Source organism: Gorilla gorilla, chromosome 15 (assembly GCF_029281585.2).
Source record: "Gorilla gorilla gorilla isolate KB3781 chromosome 15, NHGRI_mGorGor1-v2.1_pri, whole genome shotgun sequence".
In the NCBI taxonomy this organism is placed as follows: domain Eukaryota; kingdom Metazoa; phylum Chordata; class Mammalia; order Primates; family Hominidae; genus Gorilla; species Gorilla gorilla.
The window spans coordinates 92,551,767-92,574,507 of record NC_073239.2 but is presented as its reverse complement, the minus strand read 5'-3'; the positions used below and the strand labels follow the sequence as shown (position 1 = coordinate 92,574,507).

At 40.5% G+C, this 22,741-nt stretch overlaps 1 protein-coding gene across 50 annotated transcripts in view; it reads right to left on the bottom strand.

Moving 5' to 3' along the window:
• TTLL5 (tubulin tyrosine ligase like 5) overlaps nucleotides 1-22,741 on the bottom strand; it is a 291,747-nt gene that overhangs the window by 240,459 nt on the left and 28,547 nt on the right. For all 50 annotated transcript variants that reach the window (XR_010130797.1, XM_063698039.1, XM_055361024.2 and 47 more), the window contains exons 6-9: nucleotides 21,610-21,740; nucleotides 12,656-12,738; nucleotides 4,833-4,902; nucleotides 4,212-4,296 (exon numbers count right to left, since the gene is read on the bottom strand). Coding sequence is in view for 49 of the 50 variants with exons in the window: in XM_063698039.1 (XP_063554109.1) it covers nucleotides 4,212-4,296; nucleotides 4,833-4,902; nucleotides 12,656-12,738; nucleotides 21,610-21,740 (369 nt within the window). In the remaining variant the exon portion in view is untranslated. The remainder of the gene's footprint in view (nucleotides 1-4,211; nucleotides 4,297-4,832; nucleotides 4,903-12,655; nucleotides 12,739-21,609; nucleotides 21,741-22,741) is intronic.

Genomic DNA, 22,741 nt, shown 5'->3' with positions numbered 1-22,741 from the left:
GTGGCAGATTCTGGACAGTGTGCAGCCTATGAGGTAATCTGAATTCCTTGGCAACCAGCAAGTACCTGAATTCTTTCAAAACCACAGGAATCCAGCAGAGAAAAGGTAAATATCCCTGCGGAGCCAGTGTTAATTAGCAAGGAAGGCTACTGAAGAAGGAACTGGGGGTGGGGAGAAAGGGAAAGGCACTACAAATGTTTTGGGGTCTTTTCTGAATTTCCACTGAATAATATGGCTGAGGCAGAAAAAACGCCTTTCCAACCGGGACCTTCCCAGAAACCTCTCTTCCCACCTCCGCCGCATGGGTGGAACTCAGCTCCGTGGATGGGTACTTGCATGCCCCCCAAGTTGCTAGAGCTGCCTATCTTTGGGTCTCTGGCAACATATTTAGTTTTTAACTACATTTTGTTTTAATTTTTTTGAACTTTTTATTTTTCCTGTTTCAGTGAAAATCTGGCTATTAGCTTCATCTCAGAAAGGGCTCTGTCAATTCATCTAAACCCAATATTGGATCCACCTAAAGCTGTAAAATCCAGGACAAAATCTTTTTGGATTCCACCCCTGACAGGAAAAAGAATCTGCACCATTTTGGTAGAGCATAGCACCCCTCTGTGGAAACTGAGTGTCCCCTGGTGGTGCAAAACAGCAACACGCAAGTAAAATTCAAAAGCACAGGGGACCTCTGAGGGCTACTGTGGGAATCACAAAAAGCTGCACCCAAATACCAGGGGGACAATTGCAACACTTCTTCAATACTATACCCACACATGAGAAAACAGTGAGAGCTCTCCCACTTCTTATGTTAATAAAACAATAAGGACAACTGAAAACACTCATCTATACAGAAACTAGGGTTTTCACGAATTTAATTTTGTGTTAAAAAATTTTACACAAAATAACTTATATCACAAAACTGTCTTGTGAAATGAACTTAATCTTTCTGTCGCCTAGTATTAATTTGACGTCCAAAACAGAAGTGATAGGGTGTAAGGGAATTCATTTCTAGAGAAGGAAATGAATTGTATTTGCCTCCTGTTCCGTCTCTTTAGGAAAGATTATGGTTTTTCTTGTTGAGCCTCAACGTAACCCAATAATCTCATCCCAAACTGATGATCTTCAGTTATGTCTACATAAATTACATGTGGCCCAAGATAACTAAAAGCTGCAGATCTGGAGATGCTACAGACTGTCGACATAGTTGAACAGACTCTGAGGGTTACAACAAAGCAAGTGAATGTCAAGATACATAATGAGTGAAGACACAAGAACTTAGGCACATTGAAATTACTGCACGGAACAATGTGCCCTCGCAGGACTCCCGCAAACAGCGCATCATATTGCCATGCGTTACGCTTTTGTAAAGCTTTGATAAAGCTTTTATATTCACCTACACTTTCAGGTAAACCTAACCAAAGCCCGGAAAATTCATGTGGCTTTCTGGTTCTACTTGGTCTGAGTTTTTTAAAAGCTGTTTTTCTAATTATTCTGAGAAAAAACATCCATTGTGTGTGTGTGTGTGTGTGTGTGTGTGTATAAATTTTTTTGTTTCTGCTGGAAGCAAAAGGGTTATACTTAATTCAGTAGATTCTGACTTCCAACACACAACCAGTAGCCAAAGCACTTGCATATTTGTAGTAAATTCTATAATAAACATTGGTACTGTTGTTCTCATGTTGTGCTCTGAACCAGAAAGGTCTTAAAATTATGCCAAATTTTACCCATAGAGAGGGCTGTTAATATTGTAGGTGAAAATATCTTTGGAATATTAAGCAAAACATATTGGTATGATGTCCTTGAGAAACAGTGAAGCACAACCTCCATCTCTTTTCTCTATTCCCAAAGTCCAATTTTTGGCAGGACATAATCAGTTTCTAAAACTTGACACAGGAGAGAAGTTAAGGTGAGGATGAGCAGAGGAAGGAGAATGATGAAACTCATAACACAAAAGAGAGAAAGCTCAGAAGTCTCAAATTATAAAGCTGAAAATCCTCAGCACCTTGCATATCTGAGAAGTCAGGACTGTATTTTACCATCATTTTGTTCTAAATAATATAGGGAATAGGCTTTTTCTTGCTCTTTTTTTTTTTTTTTTTTAAATGAGATGGGGTCTCACAATGTTGCCCAAACTGGTCTTGAACTCCTGGCCTCAGGCAATCCTCCCGTCTCAGCCTCCCAAAGTGCTAGGATTACAGGTGTGAGCCACCACGCCTGGCCAGGAATAGGCTTTTATACCTAATTTTGTATAGTGATACTTCAAAGCGTGAGAGCACATGTGTCTACAAATATTATCGACAATTTCTTTCCTATAAAAACCTGATTAGAGCTAGTAGTCAGCTCATGTTCAGATGCCTGGTCCAGCCCTTTATCTAATAACTGCGAGATGTTTCAGTTCTTCCCTTTCTCAATTTTCAAGGAAGAGGCCAGAACTAGGGAGTTTTGGTAGTCTCCAATGTTCCCAGGGCTCAAACTCAAAATCTCAAGTTAAGAATATGACAGGACTTATAAATGCTGTCACTGCCACCTAGAGGCGAATGGAACACAGAGCTCCTCCACCAGCGAGAAGGTTTGGTTAGTCTGCTCTCACTGATTTCAAGTCATAGGATACGTTTGAAAAAAACTAAGTCTCTAAAATCATTAAAAGACCATTCTAAAATAATAGTTGTCAGAGTACAATAATATTTGTCAAAGCACCTGTACATAAATAGGTAGCCTTCTTTTATCCATGGTATTTCCCATCTTCCAATTGCATTTTCTAAAATACAGAAACATACACAGACCAGGCTTTTTTAGCTTGTCGTGACCACTCACAGATGCAAATCACCTCCTAAACTGCTATGCTTTATAACAAGCTTGTCCAACCTGAGACCCACAGGCTGCATACAGACCAAGACAGCTTTGAATGTGGCCCAACACAAATTTATAAAGTTTCTTAAAATATTATGAGTTTTTTGCAATTTTTTTAAGCTTATCAGCTATTGTTAGTGTATTTTATGTATGGCCCAAGACAATTCTTCTTCCAATGTGGCCCAGGGAAGCCAAAAGATTGGACACCCCTGCTCTATATCAAAGGCACTACGCATAAAAAGAACTTCAGGGCAAACTAGTTGGCTAATACAAAAATTTAGTTTTGTTGGGGGGAAGAACACAGCATAGTAGTTACATACTTATTTTAAACAATTTAAAGAGTTTACAAAAACAATTACCTGTAAAATTCTGTGGCTATAGGAAACAAAACTTCAAAATATAACAACTTGAACTTAATCTTGTAAGTCACATTACCTTAAAACTTAGAAAGCACCTCAACAGGCCACGTGTGGTGGCTCACGCCTGTAATCCCAGCACTTTGGGAGGCTGAGGCAGGCGGATCATGAGGTCAGGAGATCGAGACCATCCTAGCTAACACAGTGAAACCTCGTCTCTACTAAAAATACAAAACATTAGCCAGGCATGGTGGGGGGGCACCTGTAGTCCCAGCTACTCAGGAGGCTGAGGCAGGAGAATGGCATGAACCTGGAGGCGGAGCTTGCAGTGAGCCGAGATCATGCCATCTCAAAAACAAACAAAAAAAAGCACCTTAACAAAAAGAGAACAATGTATGTACAACCACTGTAAAGTAACTTGCATGTTAAGGAAAACAAACAAACAAACCCTCAATTAATACCTTCCAAATACGAGAGGGCATGAAATTGTCTGAGCCCTGAGTTCTGGAGTCAGATCCATGAGGTCAAATCCCCATTCCACTTCTCCCACCTCTAAATCTGTTTCCTCAACTGCAAAAATGCATCAACTAAAAGGTTGTTGCGAGGATGAAAATAAATGCCTGGCATATAGTAGGCAAATACAGGTAGGATTTTATTTTTCTTTCTACATCTATCCTGAAGAACAACGGCAAATTATCTTAATATCCTAGGAGCTTCATAACAATTGTCACTGCAGGAAAATACCATATGATCCTGGATCAGTGCTGGGGAAGATGTTTACGCACCTTATGTGTGGACATGCAGTGAGACTACAGATAAATAAGCCTAATTTCTGAAGTTCTTTTTAGGCATACTGGCTTTGATGTTATAGAGCACAGCAGTTGAGGAGGTGGATTGCATCTGTAAGCAGTAATGACAAGTAAAAATAGCATGATCTGATTTAATAAACTTGTTAATGGATCCACTCTTAATATACCCACCCAACCCCTTCACCCCCAAACAGCTTCTTACCTAGCCAATCCTTCTTCATAGAGATAGATGACAAGAGGATCATAGGAAGTCACGAGCACATAGAGGCGCACGTCAAACTTGAAATCTAAAAAAAAAAAGTTTGTATTCACAAAAAAAACTAAGTTCATTTGTTTCCTGTTACAGAATAAACAACAAAACCAAGAAACATGAAAGAAAGAACAGTCCTCCTCTCCACATGAAACACACACTGCTCACACACCTTGACTTTGGAGGATAACTAATAATTATACTATATAATTGTACCGTATACATATTATGTATATAGTACATAATAAAAACGGTATAATGTATATATACGTTAATATAACTGTAATGTATATATAATGCATATGTGTATGTCATTTTCATATATATTAATTACTGCACAATTTTCATACATATATTACTATATAACCTATAAAGCACTTTCTCTTATATTGTCTCATTTCACCTTCAGATAAATCCCGTGAGATAGGTAAGGAACCTGCTGCCTTTCCGGAGCCACACATGTCAAGAATTTCACAACAGTATAATAAAGACTTACTAGAGAAGGCTATGAAAAGCTTAAAAAGTTTAGCAAAAATCTGGCCCAATTTGGTCAAGGGCCTAATCACAACTCACCATCTATGAGCAGGGGGTTGTTAATGTAACGGGAGACCAGAATGTTCTCTTCCAGGGAGATCTGGTTTGGCTATTGAGTAAAGAGAAAGAATGAAAGAATAGAAATACACAGGAATCCTAATTTACAATAAGGGAGCAAAGTTCTTAACCTTTAAAGAAATGGTAAGGTGGAAAACTAAAATTCTGGTTAAAGTTTCCTCCAAGGTACCCATATATTCAGTTGGCCATATAATATCACTTCTATAACACTATAGGCATCCAATTACGATGCAGGAAAAATAAATTTACACAGTACCTCTCACATAATAAATAATAAATAAATAAATAAATAAGCCTAATAGCCTTAAAGATGTATATACATGATATTAAATAGTTACATGCCAAGAAAATAAGAGCCACTTTAAAAATAAATGAAAACTTGCTTTCTCCCTGAAGTATAATGGAAATTTAAAAATACTACTACTATTCTTAAATGAAGGCTTTCATTAACATGTTTGGAGAATTTACAGATCCACAATGGATCCTAGCATTTTCTCTGTAAAATGAGATAGGTGTTTAATTGATTCACTTAAGGGTATTTGCTAAGCAACTGTATGCAAAGAGTGAATAAGGTCTTTAAAAGATTTCTTCAATGAAAAACAGTTGTTTATACAATAAATAGAAAAGTACTGTGGACACTGCATATGGCACTGGGGATACCATGATGAACATAACACCTATAATCTCTGCCTGGCAGATTTAAGATTCAGTAAATCCCTATCCCTGAAAAGTTTAATATTTAGGCAGAGGAACAGCAAAATATAGAATTTAAAAGAACACAAAGCAGCATTTCTATAAATACAAGATGCCAGGTTACAAAGTTAAAGTGCAGACCAATCAGGTGGGACCAGTCAGGGAAGACTTGTCCCAGAAGACTAGATGCAGAAATGAGTGAAGGCTGGGAAGCACATGGTGGAGAAGAAAGGAGCCCATCATGGGAAGATGGCATGCACCAAGCCCAGTAGAAAGGAGGGTGGGCCGATTCACAGACCTGGGGCTAAAAGACTGAACTGGGAAATTATGAAAGACATGGTTAAACAATGAGGAGGGAGGTACCCTACTGACAAAAGGATTTGAACCCCTGGCAAAGGGAGTTTATATTTAGCATGGTGGGAAGCAGGAAATTATTGTGGATTCTAGATTAAGGAAACAGCAAGATTAAAATATCTGGGAGAAAAAAAAAAAACCTTCACATGTGATTAGATAAAGCTGGAAGTCACCACAATCCATGTAGGACAAAAGGGCTCCAAAAGGGAAGTGGTAGTGATAATAATTAGGTTGATAATAGCTACAGTAAAGGCAACAGAAATAACCATCAACATTTGCAGACACAAAATGTAACAAATGTACTAAACACGTGGATGTGCCAAGTGCTGTTCTAAGTCTGTTCACAGGATTATTTCATTTAATCCTCACCCAACCCCATGAGGCAGGTATATCACCATCCACATTTTATAGATTAAAAAAGAATCAGAGTGGGTTAGGGAACTGCTCAAAGTCACGGAGCTAATAAGCAATAGAGCAGCAACGGAATCCAGGGAGTCTTCCTCACAGGCTTCGCTTTTAGGCTTTATTCTTACCTCTTCCCAATATTCTGCTCTCAAATTTAATTGTCCCCCAAATTCAAAAGTTTGTCTTTATAACAATGCATTTCCTACCCTCAATACTACTACTGTTTTTCATATGATAATTTTGTGACCTATAACATTATACACAACCAGTATGAGCAGCTCTAAAGTCAGAATGAGATTCCTCTCTCATTTCCCACTGCTGCTATCTCAAAGTCAGAACACAGCTTTCACAACCCATCTCTACGCATCATAGGAACACAATGACATCATTACTGATTCATCCCTAATGAACTTCATCATCCATACCATTTCCTGACTCCCTTACATTTCTTGATCAGCTTCTCATAAGTACTATCTCCATTTTGAATCTGCTCAATGAGAATTGATGCAATCACTGTACAGCTGCAGGCTATGTTGTAAATGTAAAATCAAACAATCGCAGCTCTCTTCCTACTGAGTAGAATCTATAGGCTACAATAAATATCTACTCACCCAACTTTTCTCCACAGCAGAGAATATGCTGATAGTGGTCATCATTCCATGACACATCTAATGCCCATGCCCATTTCCTCTCCTCCCTTGCTCACCATACACATTTATCCTTTGAGTTACACGTAACATAAACCCTTACAATATTTAGGTAACTTTACTATGTGTTCTATTGTCTTTATCCCTCACTTCTATCCGCACTGGGAATTAAACTGTAGACTCCCAGAAGAAAAGAAAGGTTTGGGTATACTTTCTTTGCACAGCGTTACAGACTGAAGAGCAACTAAGAAAAACTTTTTGATATCTTCAAGCCTGTTTCCTTTCATCAATCCCCAGTTAACTCATTTCAAATTATTCCAATTCAAAGCTCAAACTGTCTCCCAAAGAATGCTGAAGTAGGAATCTGAATTGTTGGGAAAGTTGGAAACACATCTTTCTTTTCTAAGACAGCATCTCATTTCTTCGCCCAGGCTGGAGTCCAATGGTGTTATTTCAGCTCACTGCAAACTCTACTTCCTAGGTTCAAGCAACTGCCCTGCCTCAGCCTCCCCAGTAGTTGGGATTACAGACACGTACCACCATACCCAGCTAATTTTTGTATTTTTAGTAGAGACGGGGTTTCACCATGTTGGCCAGGCTGGTCTCAAACTCCTGGCCTCAAGTGATATGCCCGCCTCGGCCTCCCAAAGTGCTGGGATTACAGGCATGAGCCACTGCACCTGGCTGGAAACGTATCTTTCTAAATGGACCTTAAGGTTAAAGCTCATGGTATCTGTTAAGTCACTGTAAAGGAGAATGATATAGTGGTTAAGAGTGTTTATGCTGGAATCATCTGGACCTGAGTTACAACCTTGACTCTACCACTTATTAAGGAAATAATAACTACCTCATAGGGTTCATGTATGGATTAAGTGAGATTATGTTTAGAAAGGACAGTGGTGGGCTCAATAAACATTAGTTATTATTACTGCAAACTTAACAGAATATATGTGGTTCTAATTACAAAGTCCCACAGCTCAACAGCATTCATCACTACCTGCTGCATGCCATTCTACTCAGAGTACTGAGTGGTACTACTATGAAAATTAGGAGATACATAATAATTAGGAGAATTTCTCAAAAGCTTTTAAGGAGTGACAACACAGTAGGCACTCCTAAAATACTTGTTGAGCAATGAGAAAAACAAAGGGAACCTAAGATAAAAACATATAAACAAACAGAAACAAGAGAGTACAGAATTATATTCATGAACATAGGAGGGACTAGAGTGACCTAACACTCTCCTAACATGTGAAAGTCTCAGAGAATGTATCAATACTGTATTTCCTATGGATCATGTGTGAGACAAGAATGAGTAAACTTGACTTCCATAATCAAATTCATACCTTAATCAGAAAACACCCATTCTTTCCCCTCCTTGATTTGAATATCCTAAATTGGGAAAATATGGCATTTAGTCATGGTTACTGAAGGAGTGGAGCAAACACAGCTTTGTTCCTTTATGCTGTATTTCTAAAGAGCACATCCTTATGAGACCACGTTAGCCAACCGAGATGTTTCCATCTGTGGTCCACACTTCTCTTTTCAGTGTTACATAAAAGTGATGCTTTTGCTATCCTTTATCTCTTTCTCGTAATGGTAAAAGTTGCTATTTGCAGAGAGTTTCCAAAAGGTTATGACTATACTATAGGGAAGTTTTAGTAAGTGGCCCTCTCACTCCAGTGGGAAGAGAGGGGAAGATATTTTCATTTGGCCCTCACACCAACTCCATCCCCACTGCCTAAATCCCTCACTCACTCACATTAGTTCTGCTCCCAGATCCTCCGCCTCAGCATTCCCTCTCCTCACCCTCCTGCTTAAATCTAAAAGGAAAGCAGGCAGCAGCCTTGGAAAGAGTTACTTCATCCAGTTGGCTAACGGGTCACATATTCCATGGGAAAGGATCCAGGCATGGAAAAGAGGGGATGGTTATGCCTTTTGTGTAAGGAGAGAGAAGAGTATTAACAACATGGTTTGCAGGTCTGGGTAAAAGGTGGTAAAATTCCAGTTTTGGGGTAAAACATGAGTATTTTCCCATTATGTCCGCATGTTGCCAGCTCCCCTCATGCCTCCTGGCATCTTCCCAGGCTTCTGTCTGGCACTTCCACTAAATACCTAAAAGAATCAGACTCATTCCAAAGCTTCACAAAGAGGGAGGGGGAAGGCAAAAGGTCCTGCCAAGTACTTTGATCTATGCAGGGGGTCTCAAGGGATTCAGCCCAGGGAGAGGTGGGAGGGAGAAAAAGACTCTTACATAGCCTGCCAAACACATTCTCTAAAGACATGTCACCCCGCTGAGATTCGGCACCCAGGGAAGAGTTAGGGCGCAGGGTTCTCGGCTCCACCAAGTAAAGTTTAACTTTTCTATCCTTTATGATGCTAGCTTTAAAATAACAAATCACTAGGGCAAAAGAGCATTCCAAAAGAAAAAAGTCCCAGATGAGCTGGGAATAGATCCTATTCTTTTTGACTCATATCTAAGAAAATAAAAAGCAAACTTGTACCATAGCTGACTTTCAATAGCAATTCCATTTGGCAGCTAAAACCTAAACCCAAACTAGTGCCGTCTATGAGATTCAAACAACACTGGAGCTCCTGGCACAGAGCTGAAGGAAAAGCTGTTGGAGAGGGGCCTTCAACACCAACGTCAGAGCAGAGACAAGAGGAGACAGAGCCAAGGCATATGACCATGGCCTTATGTCACAGGAGACTCAGGGTAAAAGGCCTCCAGAGTGGCCTAAGCCAGGTAACAGAAGTTGCAGCCAATGCCTGGGGCTGTAGCAGTTGCTCTATCAAAACCAGATCCTATATTTCTTTGGCATGAATGGTCTGGCCATCATTGTTTACGGTACTGTTTTGAGTCCAGACTGAATTTAAGGACTTTCCAATGTGAAAGATCCCTCAGAAAGTTAGTTTCTACACATATGGCAAACAGCTCAATGTGAAAAGACAAGTGGGGAATTTAAGATAGGGTTCTGGTCCCACATACAACACATCTACCTACCCCTGCCCTTCCAGAGTTCCAGTGGAAGGACAGAAAGAATATTTTCAAAAGAATGAAATGATATCAAAGCTAGGAAAAAGTAAAAGAAGCCAGAAAAGTCCAAAAGAGATAAGAGTGACCTTCCCAAGGAGGCTCCTGCAAATTTCCAAGCTTGTAGTCAACAAACATGAAGCTCAGGGATCAGCCAAGGAATTAGAATCAGATAATTAACAAACAGCATTTGGAACAGTGAGGCCAGGAGACGTGTGGGTGCAGAAATCTGATAGAGAAGAGTAGAACTTGAGGCTACCTTATTCCCAGTACACACAAAAAGGAAAAGAAAGGTAGCTCTGCCCAAGAGGAAAATCACCAAAATCTTCCTCTGCATTCACAATATGGCCCACTTTATTTTGGCAAGGTGGAAGGGAAGTGCTTCTCACCATGTCCACCTAAAGTAAAGCCTGAGAGTCAACATGTTTTGCCCTTACACAAAATTCACTGTCAGCCTCTTCCAGGGAAAAGATATTAGGAAAAGAGTCCTACACAACCACAGTAGAAACCCAGACCAGCGGCCAGTTTCATTCAGTCTAGTCTTTTGTTCATAAATATGGTCCAACATGCAAGGATCATCAAAGCTGAGAAAATCCAATAGCAGGGGAAAAGACAATCCCAATAAAATTCAAGGACAGAAGAGAACTTTACAAAAATTTCCACTGGTATCCTCAGAAGGACAGGCAGGCAAACTGCATCCATTATGCAACAAACGGTTGTTATTTGTAAATAAAAATAAAGCAAATCAGAATACGAGTTTCTGGAAATCAACCTATGATACCCAATATAAAAATACAGTAGATGAATGAATAATAAAATGGATAAACCTCAACCTGTGATCTAGAAGATGGGAAAAGAATTAAAAATGAGAGAAAAGTTAACATGAAGTAAAGATCCAGAATGCCTCAAAAAAGAGTTCTAAAAGCGGAGACAAATAAGAAGATAACTTTCCTTAAAGAAAAACACCAGTTTCCAGACTGAAAATGCCTGCCAAATATCCAGGAGGAAGAATAAAAAACAGGTCCAGGCCTAAATCCTGGTTAAATTTCAGAATCCCAAAGTCTGTCAGCCGCAGCAGCAAATCCATATGGGTGGGTCTGCTGCAACTCACTTATTGCCTCCTTGCAGGAAAGAATTTGAGGGGCATAAGGCAGAGTGAGAGACCAAGGCAAGTTTTAGAGCAAGAGTGAACATTCATTGAAAAGTTTTAGAGCAGAAATGAAAGGAAGTAAAGTACATGTGGAAGAGGGCCAAGCAGACAACTTGAGAGACCCAAGTGCCTGTTTCACCTTAGACTTGGGGTTTTATATGTTGGCATGCTTCCGGGGTTTTGCATCTCTCCTCCCTTGATTTTTCCATGGGGTAAGCTGTCTGCATGTGCAGTGGCCTGCCAGCACTTGAGAGGGGCCTCATACACAGTGTGCTGGCTGCAGCTGTGCACGTGCTCATTTGAAGTGTTTTTGCCTTACCAGTCGAGTGTTCCTAGAGGAAGGTCATATACCAGTTAAACTCCATCATTTTGCTTCTTAGGGCACATGCTTGAGCCTACTCGCCCAACTCCTGAGATCTTACTGGGAAATGGCTGATCACCAGCTTCAGGTGTTTTCTATTTGTTGGGAGCCTGCCTTTCCCTGGCATCTGCTGCTACCAATTATTATTTTAGAGAGACCAGTTTAACAACTGCCTGACCATCACCTGATGATCACCTGACACTCATTGGTGGTAGCGGGGGCCCTCTCATGCCCGGCTCATGTCTGCCCAGCTACCTATCCTAACATTTCCCCCTTTAGGAGTCCAAGAGTTGGTTTCCACTGAGTTTAAATGTTTTACTCAACTTACAGATAAAATAAAGAAACTGAATCATAGTTACTGAAGAGATTCTGTTATTGTTTAAAACATAAACATAAAAACTAATCAAACAAATGTGCAAGGGAGGGTGGGACATGATGTAAATGCAATAAATGCCAAACTGGGAATTAACAAATACAATGTAATGTCAATGAAAGAAATATAAATCAACAAAAGTTACTAACTATTATAAGTCCAGGGAGTGAGACCAGTAGGGATTTTATTTACCATGTGTATGTATTCAATTTAAGACAACTTTTAATGAGAATTTTGCAAAGAATCAAGATATTGCTGGCTTTTGAAAAAAGAGGAGAAATGAGATGAAGAAGGGCAGAAAGAGGAAAGGAAAGAGGAAGGAAGGAGGAGAAAGGAGAAGCAGCAGCAGTAGCGAGGATACCATACCAAATTAAGGTTCACCTGTTTGATAACCTTGAGAACAGAACCCACAGTTCTGCTCACAACAGACGCTAAACACATATGCTATCAATTAATACTTGGTGTGTAGGAATTAACATCACAATATGCTAAAAGCAGAAAAGGTACCTCTTTTCTGCTGACACAAGAGGTTGCCCTCCCCTAAAATCTGATCAAGTGTCTTTTTAGCCATGGAGTAACTGCTGGTGCAGAAGATTCCTGCCAGTAAGGCAAACAAGTCAAGTTATACCTACCCTTAACTTCTCAATGCAGATTTAAGAAGAGCACACCTGCTCTTAATGAAATGGAACTATACTAGTAACCAATACAAAGGGTGAAGGAGGAAAGAACAAGTGAGGAGAGAGGTTTGCCATCTGCTGCATACTTACATTGTTGATCAGGTAGACGCCCCGCCCCCTAGAAGATGCCACTGGTTTTACTATCCAAGGTCCCCGGTCCTTCGAATATGAATCTGCTCAAAATATTGGGAGATAAAAAACAGAGGAAACAAAGAAAAAGAATGAACTTGAGTTTACTATATCAACTTTCAAAAAGGGTTATCTACTCAGGGAACCCAAAATCTTACAAATTTCTAAGTGTTGGGCAGTAACTAAAATTACCTGTATTTTTGGACTTGCCTTAAAAATAAAAAGAGCGAGGGAAGGAGGGAGGAGAAAAGAGGACAGCAAAATCACTCCCATAGTAATTTCTTCCACCATTTCCCCTATTTCTTTTCTTTTCTTTTTTTTTTTTTTAAGGCAGGGTCTTTGCTCTGTTGACCAGGCTGGAGTGCAGTGGTGCTTCCATAGCTTATTGCACCCTCAACCTCTGGGGCTCAAACAGTCCTCCCACTTCAGCCTTCTGAGTTGATGGGACTACAGGCATGGGCCACCATGCCCAGCTAATTGTTTTTAACTTTTTGTAGAGACAGGGTTTCTCTATGTTGCCCAGGCTGGTCTTCAACTCCTGGCCTCAAGCAATCCTCCCACCTCAGCCTCCCAAAGCGCCAGAATTACCGGTATAAGCCACCATGCCCGGCCTCCCCTCTTTCTTGAATGAAAAGATGAAAACAAAATAAGGCAAATATTTGGATGTTAGTCTATTACTGTCACAAAGAATCATCATGAATCTTTGAAATGCTTACGTCTGTTAACTAAAGGACCTTAGGCAAACAGTGTCAATGTAAGCCAAAATCTAGTTCTTATAATACAGCTACTTTCCTTAAATATTTCCTCGAGCTTATAAAAAAAATTCACTGTAAATCAAGCAATGTACCAGTGGAGAGGAAGGACAATCATTTACAAGTGATTAAAAGGTGCCATTTGTCCTGTTCCTTTCCCAGGTTCAGCTTTACACTTTAAATCCCTTTGGATCATGAAAAGAGAAAGCAGACAACTGACACTAAGCCTCCCAGAGGCTTGCAAGTGGTCTGAGGAAAAGCAGCTCTGTCTTCCACTTAGGGAGTGTCAGAAGTTAGGGGAGAGAAGCAGGCTAGAGCTCTCAGTGCTGCTGATTCTCACATCCCAGACTGGAGAGAGAGCACTGGTCCCAGCTGTGCCTCTTCCACTTTTGATGAAATACGTCAGGTGGCAGCAGTCAGTACTGTTTCAAAGCAGAGATGGGATGAAAGGTAAAAATTGAGAGAATTTTTTGTTTTTGGTATTTTTCTTCAATGAAGGAAGAGAGAAAGGGAAGGAATAGTGTGGGGAAATAAATCAAGCAAATGCAAATGTTTCTGAGCAGATCTCACAAAGACTTCCTTTTTCCAAATTGCCTAGGTTGCTGTGCGCCAAGATATCAGTCCCAGTTTATCTAGAATACAACAGCATAAACCTAAGAAAGTTCCCTATAGTTTCTGTTCTTCTGGTTGGACCTATTAAGAGGCAAGTCCTTTTCTAGGGCTCCAGTATCAGAACAAGACTTTCAGATACTGGAGTCCTGAAGTTTTGCACACTTCCCTCCACCCTGCATTTGGGCCTATACCAGGCAGGTCTTCAGAAGGAGCTCTCTAGGCTCAGCTCCTTTTCCCAGATGACTTGCCAGCAACTACTTGTCTCCTTTTCTTTCCTCTCCCTCTGACATGAGCCAGTCTCTTCAAAGCCTCCCACACAAACTTGACTTTGTCAATGCCACAAACCATTTCAGCAGGAGGAAAGAAAGAGATCTTTTGTCCACTCTCCCCCATCTTCCTCTGCCTTTTCCCTTGATGCAGAATTAACAGAATTAGAAAAAATTTAATGTGCCGCACAGAATTTAAAACTCTGTGAGCAATTCTACCTCTAGAACTATATCCTCTAGTTCTACTCACACATGTGTAAAATATTGCATATATAAGATTTTCAATGCTGTGTTATAACAGCAAAATATTAATTAAATACACTACAATGCATCTATAGGAAGGGTCGGCAAACTATTTTTGTAAAAAGCCAGAGAATAAATATTTTAGGCTTTGCAGGCCATGCAGTTTCTGTGGCAGTACCTAACTCTGCAATTGTAGCTTGAAAGTAGCCATAAACAATATGTAAGCAAAGGGGTGTGGCTGTTTACATAAAATTTTATGTATGAACACTGAATTTCATATGATTTCTACATGCCACAAAATTTTATTCTTCTTTTGATTTCTTTCCAACCATTTAAAAATGGTTCTTAGCTTGTAGGACACACAAAAACTGGCAGAAGACCAATTTCACTCAAGGGATATAGTTTGCAGACATCTAATCTACACAATGGAATATTAAGCAGACACACAAAACAAGAATATTATTAATGAACTGATATGGAATGATCTTGAAGATAGCCTGTTAAATGAAAAAAACAAAGTGCAGGGCAATGTATGTTATATACGCCCATCTGTTCATATACACACGTTATTTGCTAGTAAATGCAAAGAATATCTCTAGAGGGTATGTAAAAAACTAGTAACACTGATCATCTCTGGGGAGGAAAACGGGATGACTGAGGAACAAGAGGAGAAAAGAGTCTTTTCACTGATGACTGTTTTGGAATTTCTTTTGTACCATGGGAATATATTACCTTTCAAAAAATATAATTTATAAGTCCTGCTATAGAAGACATATTTATAGTTATATATGACAAAAAATTAAATTTCCATAAAGTGAGGCCACTGAATATATGTATGTGTATTCAGTTTATATATTTTTTTCACTTTGCCATTTTCCCCAGATACTGAGCAGACTGAACAGAATGCCTGAGCAAGAGGCTATTAATATTAAAACAAAACAAAAAATAACAAAACTTTCCAAATGTCACTCATTTAATACCTCTAAGTATCTAATCTGTGTCCATCAGTTTGCTAGGTGTGGGGCGCACAGTATTAAAAAATACAGTCTTTTCCATCATGAAGATTAGACTAGCCGAAAAAACAGACATTGAACAAGTAATTACAGGCAATGAGAGTTATAAAAAGGAAGTACAAGGTTCTACAGAAATGTCTAAGGAAACGACCAGGCTAGTTATTAATAGGCTCACTCACACCTGTAATCCCAGCGCTTTGGGAGACTGGGGCAGGAGGATCCCTTGAGGCCAGGAGTTCGAGACCAGGCTGGCCAACATACTGAGACTGTCTCTATGGAAAATAAAAAAATTAGCCAGGCATGGTGGTGTGTGGCTGTAGTCCTAGCTGCTTCTAAGGCTGAGGTGGGCAGATTACTTGAGCCTAGGAATTTGAGGTTAAGGTGACCTATGATTACCACAGCCTGGGTGAGAGAACAAGACCCTGGGGAGGGAGGGGAGGGGAGGGGAAGGGAAGGAAGGAGAGGGTAGGGAAGGGGGAAAGGTAGCGGGGGGAAGGTAGGGGAGGGAAGTGGGGGAGGGAAGTCGGGGAGGGGAGGGGAGGGCAGGGAAGGGAAGGGGTCAAAGCTGTCTGGAGACAGTACCCTCTACGTTGTGAACTAGGCTTATCAGAAGTTAATGCTTCTGGCTGGAACCACCCCCAATATTTCAACATAGGTTCTTTTCTATTTCCCTAAGTGTTGGCCGGTCTGAGAAATAAAGGGAAAGAGTACAAAAGAGAGAAATTTTAAAGCTGGGTGTCCAGGGGAGACATCACATGTTGGCAGGTTCCATGATGCCCCCTGAGCCGCAAAACCAGCAAGTTTTTATTAGTGATTTTTAAAGGGGAGGGAGTGTACGAATAGGGTGTGGGTCACAGAGATCACATGCTTCCCAAGGCAATAAAATATCACAAGGCAAATGGGGGCAGAGTGAGATCACAGGACCAGGCAAAACTAAAATTGCTAATGAAGTTTCATGTCCCACTGGGCACGCATTGTCATTGATAACATCTTATCAGGAGACAGGGTTGAGAGCAGACAACCAGTCTGACTAAAATTTACTAGGCAGGAATTTCCTCATCCTAATAGGCCTGGGAGCGCTACGGGAGACCAGGGCTTATTTTATCCCTTATCTGCAACCGTCTAAGACAGACATTCCTAGAGTGGCCATTTTAGGGACCTTCCCCTAGGAATGCATTCTCTTTCTCAGGGCTGTTCCTTGCTGAGAAAAAGAATTCAGCAATATTTCTCCTATTCGCTTTTGTAAGAAGAGAAATATGGCTCTGTTCCACCCAGCTCTCAGGCAGTCAGACCTAATGGTTATCTCCCTTGTTCCATGAACATCACTGTTATCCTGTTCTTTTTTCAAGGTGCCCAGATTTCATATTGTTTAAACACATGCTTTACGAACAATTTGTGCAGTTAACGCAATTATCACAGGGTCCTAAGGCGACATACGTCCTCAGCTTATGAAGATGATGGGATTAAGAGATTAAAGTAAAGACAGGCATAGGAAATCACAAGAGTATTGGCTAGGGAAGTGATAAATGTCCATAAAATCTTCACAATTTATGTTCAGAGATTGCAGTAAAGATAGGCATAAGAAATTATAAAAGTATTAATTTGGGGAACTAATAAACGTCCATGAAATCTTCACAATTTATGTTACTCTGCCATGGCTTCAGCCAGTCCCTCCGTTCAGGGTCCCTGACTTCCCACAACATCTGGCTGGGCGCAGTAGTTTATGCCTGTAATCCCAGCAATTTGGGAGGCCGAGGTGGGTGGATCACCTGAGGTCAGGAGTTCGAGACTAGCCTGGCCAACATGGTGAAACCCCGTCTCCACTAAAAACACAAAAATTAGCTAGGCATGGTGCACATCTGTAATCCCAGCTACTCAGGAGGTTGAGGCAGAAGAATTGCTTGAACCCAGGAGGCAGAGGTTGCAGTGAGCCGAGATCACGCCATTGCACTCCAGCCTGGGCGATAGAGTAAGACTGTCTCAAAAAAAAAAGAAGTTAATGCTTCTTCTGGTGCTTCACTATGATTAAAATCCTGAATGTTCTTGAAATTCTAAATATCAAAGACTGTCTTTCATGCTAGGCTTTTCTCCTTGATTTGTGATATTTTCAGAACAAGGATTGTTCTCTTTTACAGGTTCTAAATGTGTGGGTAGGAAGCAAGAAAAATCAGAGGCAAAGGCCGGGCAGTCTTGCTCAGGACTCTCTGCTTCAGGATGAAGATGTACTAAAACAGGCTCCCCAGTTCTTTCAAGTGCTTTCCAGTTCCTACAGTGGCAGCAGGCTTGGTCTACAGAAACAGCAATGAACCTGGAGTAGAAAGATCTGAGTTGTAATTCTGGCTTTTCAAGTATATGACTCTAGAGGTAATTTGCTTAAATCACCTAGTCTTATCTTTAAAATGAGATTTGTAAAATTTAGCCTGATTTACTAAGATCTCTTATAATTCTAAAATTGTAATTCTACAAATTTACCCATTGCTTTGAAATCTAGTCATCTGTAATTAGTTGGCGGACATGAAAATTCACATGTTAGAATCACTTCTCAGTCTCCCTTACAACTAGAGAGGGCCATAGAGCCTAATTCTGGGGAAAGTTTTGCTTTTCTGATACTGGTACCACCCCATCTTCTTCTTTGTTGCTTCTTTCTTCCTTCTGCTTAGAAAGCTGTCCCCTTGAGGGGAATGGCTGGAGTTGGCAACAGATCCTTAGTCACGGTCTTCAGGGTCACAGACCTCTAATTCTATTCTACTAAATACTGTAACTGGCAGTGATGGCAGGAGCCTAGATAGACCAGTGTGCCGTGTATTCCAACCACTACACTCAAATTACTGAGAACAGTTTGGGGAGTACCCAGGCTTTCACATCTCTGGAGACGGTGATTAGTCTCTAGGCTATATCTTTACAGGTTGTCTCTTATTAGAACAAAAAGCTATACATTCATGAGATCACCTTGGCTGGTGTCTCTAGTGTTTTTAGGCAATCCTCATGTCCAATCCTCATCAGTTCTCTTTCAAAGGCCCTGCAGAGGCTATTCCAATCCCTTTCTGCCTTTTTAGACACCCACCCATCCCTAGGCCCCTCACTCCTGGCATAAGACCTCATCAACCTGTTCACTAAGAAGGCTAGGAATTTGTAACATAAACCTATTTAACTGCTTTCCTCTCCATCTAAAATGGTATCTGGGTCATCAACTTAGCCTTCTTCCTTCTCCTCTTTCAGGAGACACATGCCCACTTCTCTTTCAAATGCTCACCCTTCTACTGGGGTTCTTGATTTAACCCTCTCCTGCCTCCTCTGAGACCTCATTCCCTTGTTCCTCTTCAAACTCCCTTTCCTCTCTGATTCTCTGTGGTGCTGCTGCTTTTTTTCTCTCCCTTAGTAATCACACCCATCTCCATACTGCAGCTTCCAGAATCTACATCTCTGGCCAGAACTCAAACCTGCTCTTACAACTGCCGCCTGCAAAACACTACCGCCTGCATCCACTACCTGGATGCCCCATTGACATCCAAATCCATACCTTGTCCAAAATGTAACATTCCTCTACCCCTTTAACAGCTCCTCCTTTGCCTTCCTGGTTACATTCCCTGGTTAAAAACCCAATGGTCTTCCTAGCTTCTCAGACTCAAACCTTAGGATGCCTCTTTGACCCCTGCCTCGCTCCCCATACACAGGCAGTAATGTTTGTTCTTGCACTCTTTCTACTCATACCTATCCATTTTATCCACTTCACTGCAGTAACCTTCAAAGAGATCACCAGTTTCTTCTCTCTGCTTCCGCCAACTCATTTCACATAGTTATATTTCTAAAGGCCAGTCTGTTTATGGTGTCTCTTTCCTTCCAAAAAAATTTCCTATTGCCCACACTCAATTAAGCACTGGAGGGCCAGAACATAATAATATTAATTAGTATTGTTTAACTAATACTAATTAATAGTAGTTATTAATAACATAACTACAATTTTAGTTAGTAGTTAAACAAAACATACTAAAAGTAAAATAGTAAAACACAGTAAAAACATAGTAGTATTAATATAGTGAGTACTTAAACATAACTACTACTAATACAAACATAGCCTGAAATAGGAAATAGTATTAAACATTTATCAAGCCACCTCTATCAGGCACTATCCCAAGTGATTTCCACATACTAACCTACTTAAATATCTTGACAACTTTATAAGGTCAGCACCAGCAATACTCCCATTTTATAGATGCGGACATTAAGGCACACAGAAGTTGGAGTAACTTGGCTAAAGTCACATAGCAAAAAATTTCTTGACTACAAATTTGCAGCTTTGAGTGCACTGAAGTTCTGAAGTTGATTCATTTAATTAGTGCTCTATGTGACCCACTGCAGAGCCATCTGTGGGCAAACAATGAATTGCCAACCAATGGCCCCAGCTAGAGCAACAAACGCTATTAGATAAATGGTGAAGCAGGCGTTCCTGATGAACTGCTGGTCTCCTCTGCCAAAAGATGAACAACCCACTGGGTGACCCAGAGAGACTGGAAAGCCTAACATATTAAAAGAATCAAAAGTCAGGAAGTCTAGAGATAACTCTCTCTTCTCCCCATGCTACTTCGTCTATCCATAAAACAGAAATAGTCTCTTTCTTGGACTTCTTGGGAGGAAAACTGTCCTCTCTGTGTGTCTCACCTGATGTTCCTCATGGGAGAAGTGACTTCTCTCACACTGATGCTACTGGGGAATGGTCATTGCATGCACGCTGCCCAGTGCCATTAGCAATGAAGCAGAGACGAAGAGCATGGCCTCTGAAGCCAAACTGCCAGTTTGAACCCTAACTCTACCATTTGCAAGCTGCATAACTCATGGAAAGTTTCTTAACCAAACTGTACCTTAGTCGCCTCATCTAAAATACTACCAGAGTAGAGGTGCCTACTAGAAAGTAAACATTCAGTAAGTGTTAGCTATTACCACCGTAATTTGGACTTTCACAAGAGACCTGCCTCACATCTCATCTGTACTCATGTCTCTTCTGTGCATTAAGCCTACTGAGTCAGGCTCTGCCCCTGTGGAGGAAAGCCTGAAACCAGCCCAGCGCCTCTGCCTGGCCTGGGTGGGTAAGTTCACAATGATGCAAAATAAATAAGAAGCCCATTTTAGATCTGGATCCAGGCCATGTGTTTCTGTGTCACTTTACCAGCCATACAGCTGACACTTAGGTGCCTATTTGGCTCCTATGTGTATTTTTTTTTATTAGTCTGAACTCAAAGGGGAGAGAATGTGACTAACTTGTAGCTCCAAACCCTAACATCCAAAGATATGCGATATCTCTACCCCCAAAGAACATAAATTACACAAGACAAGAAATCAAGGCTGAAAGAATGTTCTTAAATGGCAAGGGAAAAAGGGATACCGAAAAGGAAGCATGTATAATTCACACGCAGGAATATAAAGTATCCTTACAGGCCGGGTGTGGTGGATCATGCCTGTCATCTCAGAATTTTGCGAAGCCAAGAGTGGAGGATCCTTTGAGCCCAGGTGTTCAAGACCAGCCCAGGCAACAGAGTGAGATCCCATCTCTACAAAAAATTAAAAAATTAGCTGAGCCTAGTGGTGCATGCCTGTATTCCCAGCTACTTGGGAGGTTGAGGAGAAGGATCACTTGAGCCCAGGAAGCAGAGGGTGCAGTGAGCCATGATCGTGCCACTGTGGTTCTGGGCTACAGAGGGAGGCTCTGTCTCTTAAAAAATAAATAAATAAATACTTACATAGGCACTAAGTCATCAATGGAGAGAAGGGACATTCAAGCAAAAAATACATAAGACAGGGGCATGCTTATATGATGCCAATGTGCCCTTACATAAATGATACTGACAAGTTTACTGAGCATATCAGAATAAAAATAGTTTTTAAAGTTACCTCTGCAACTGTTTTACTAAAGAGTCACAGTTGTCTAAGGATTTGGAAAGCCCTGATTGCTTGACACCTTGAGGCGGCTTTTGGGGTAAATATTCCCCAGGTTCAGTTGCTGGGGACTGGGGCATTCTCTGTCAAGCACTTACTACAAAATTCCGCGTACTCAGCTGGCAGGAGGAAGGTCTGGGGGAGGATGTGAAAAGCCTTGAATCCATGTGTATGCTGCATTCGAATAATGTTTTTGTACAGTCGGTCCTTCCGGGTAAGTTCATAAGACCTGAAAAATCAAAAAAGTATTTCCATTCAGTAAACTATGACTCAGAATTTTCCTGTGTTATCACATTCTAAAGAGTTACAGTTCACAGTCCTAGACCGGTTAGTGAAGATAGTATTGTATCCTAAACATATCACTGTTAATCCAAAAGGCTTATTAATCATTTTTATCAAATGGGTTTTTTGGTCAGATTTTTTCATTAAGATAAAATCTCCATACAGTAAAATTTGCCCTTTTTAATGTGTAATTCTATGAGTTTGGACAAACACATACAATTATGTAACCATCACCACAATCAAGATAAACAACAGTTTCAACACCCCAAAAAGTTACCTCAAGTCCCCCTGTAGTGGACCCTCCCAATCACCTCCAGCCCCTGGGAAAACATTCATTTGTTTTCTGTCCTTATAATTTTGCCTTTTCCAGAAAGTCAAATAAGTGGAATCAGACAGTGTGTATCCTTTTGAGACTAGCTTCTTTCACTGAGCACAACTCATTTGAAATTTATCATTGTTGCATGTATCAGTATTCTGTCCCTTTTCTTGCTCAGTAGTAATCCACTGTATAGATGTACCATGGTTATCCATTCACCAGTTGAAGGCATTTGGGTTGTTTAATTTTTGGAGATTACGAATAAAGTTGCTATAAAGCATTTCCATATAGATTTTTATATGAATGTACGTTTTTGTAAGTTTTACTGTAAACGTAAGTTTTTATTTCTCTAGAAGTGGGACTGCTTGGTTGTTCAGTAAGTTGTTTTAGTTATTTATTGCTGTACAACAAATTACCCTAAAACACAGCAGCTTAAAATAACAGTATATATTTACGACCTCATAGTTTCTGGGGCCAGGAATGTGGGAGTGAGAGAGCTAGGTGGTTCTGTCCCAAGGTCCTTTATGAGGTTACAGTCAAGATACTGGCCAGCACTGCAGTCATCAGGCTCAAGAGAGGATGGAAAACCCAACTTCCAGATGGCTCATCACTCACATGGGGCTGCCTGCTGG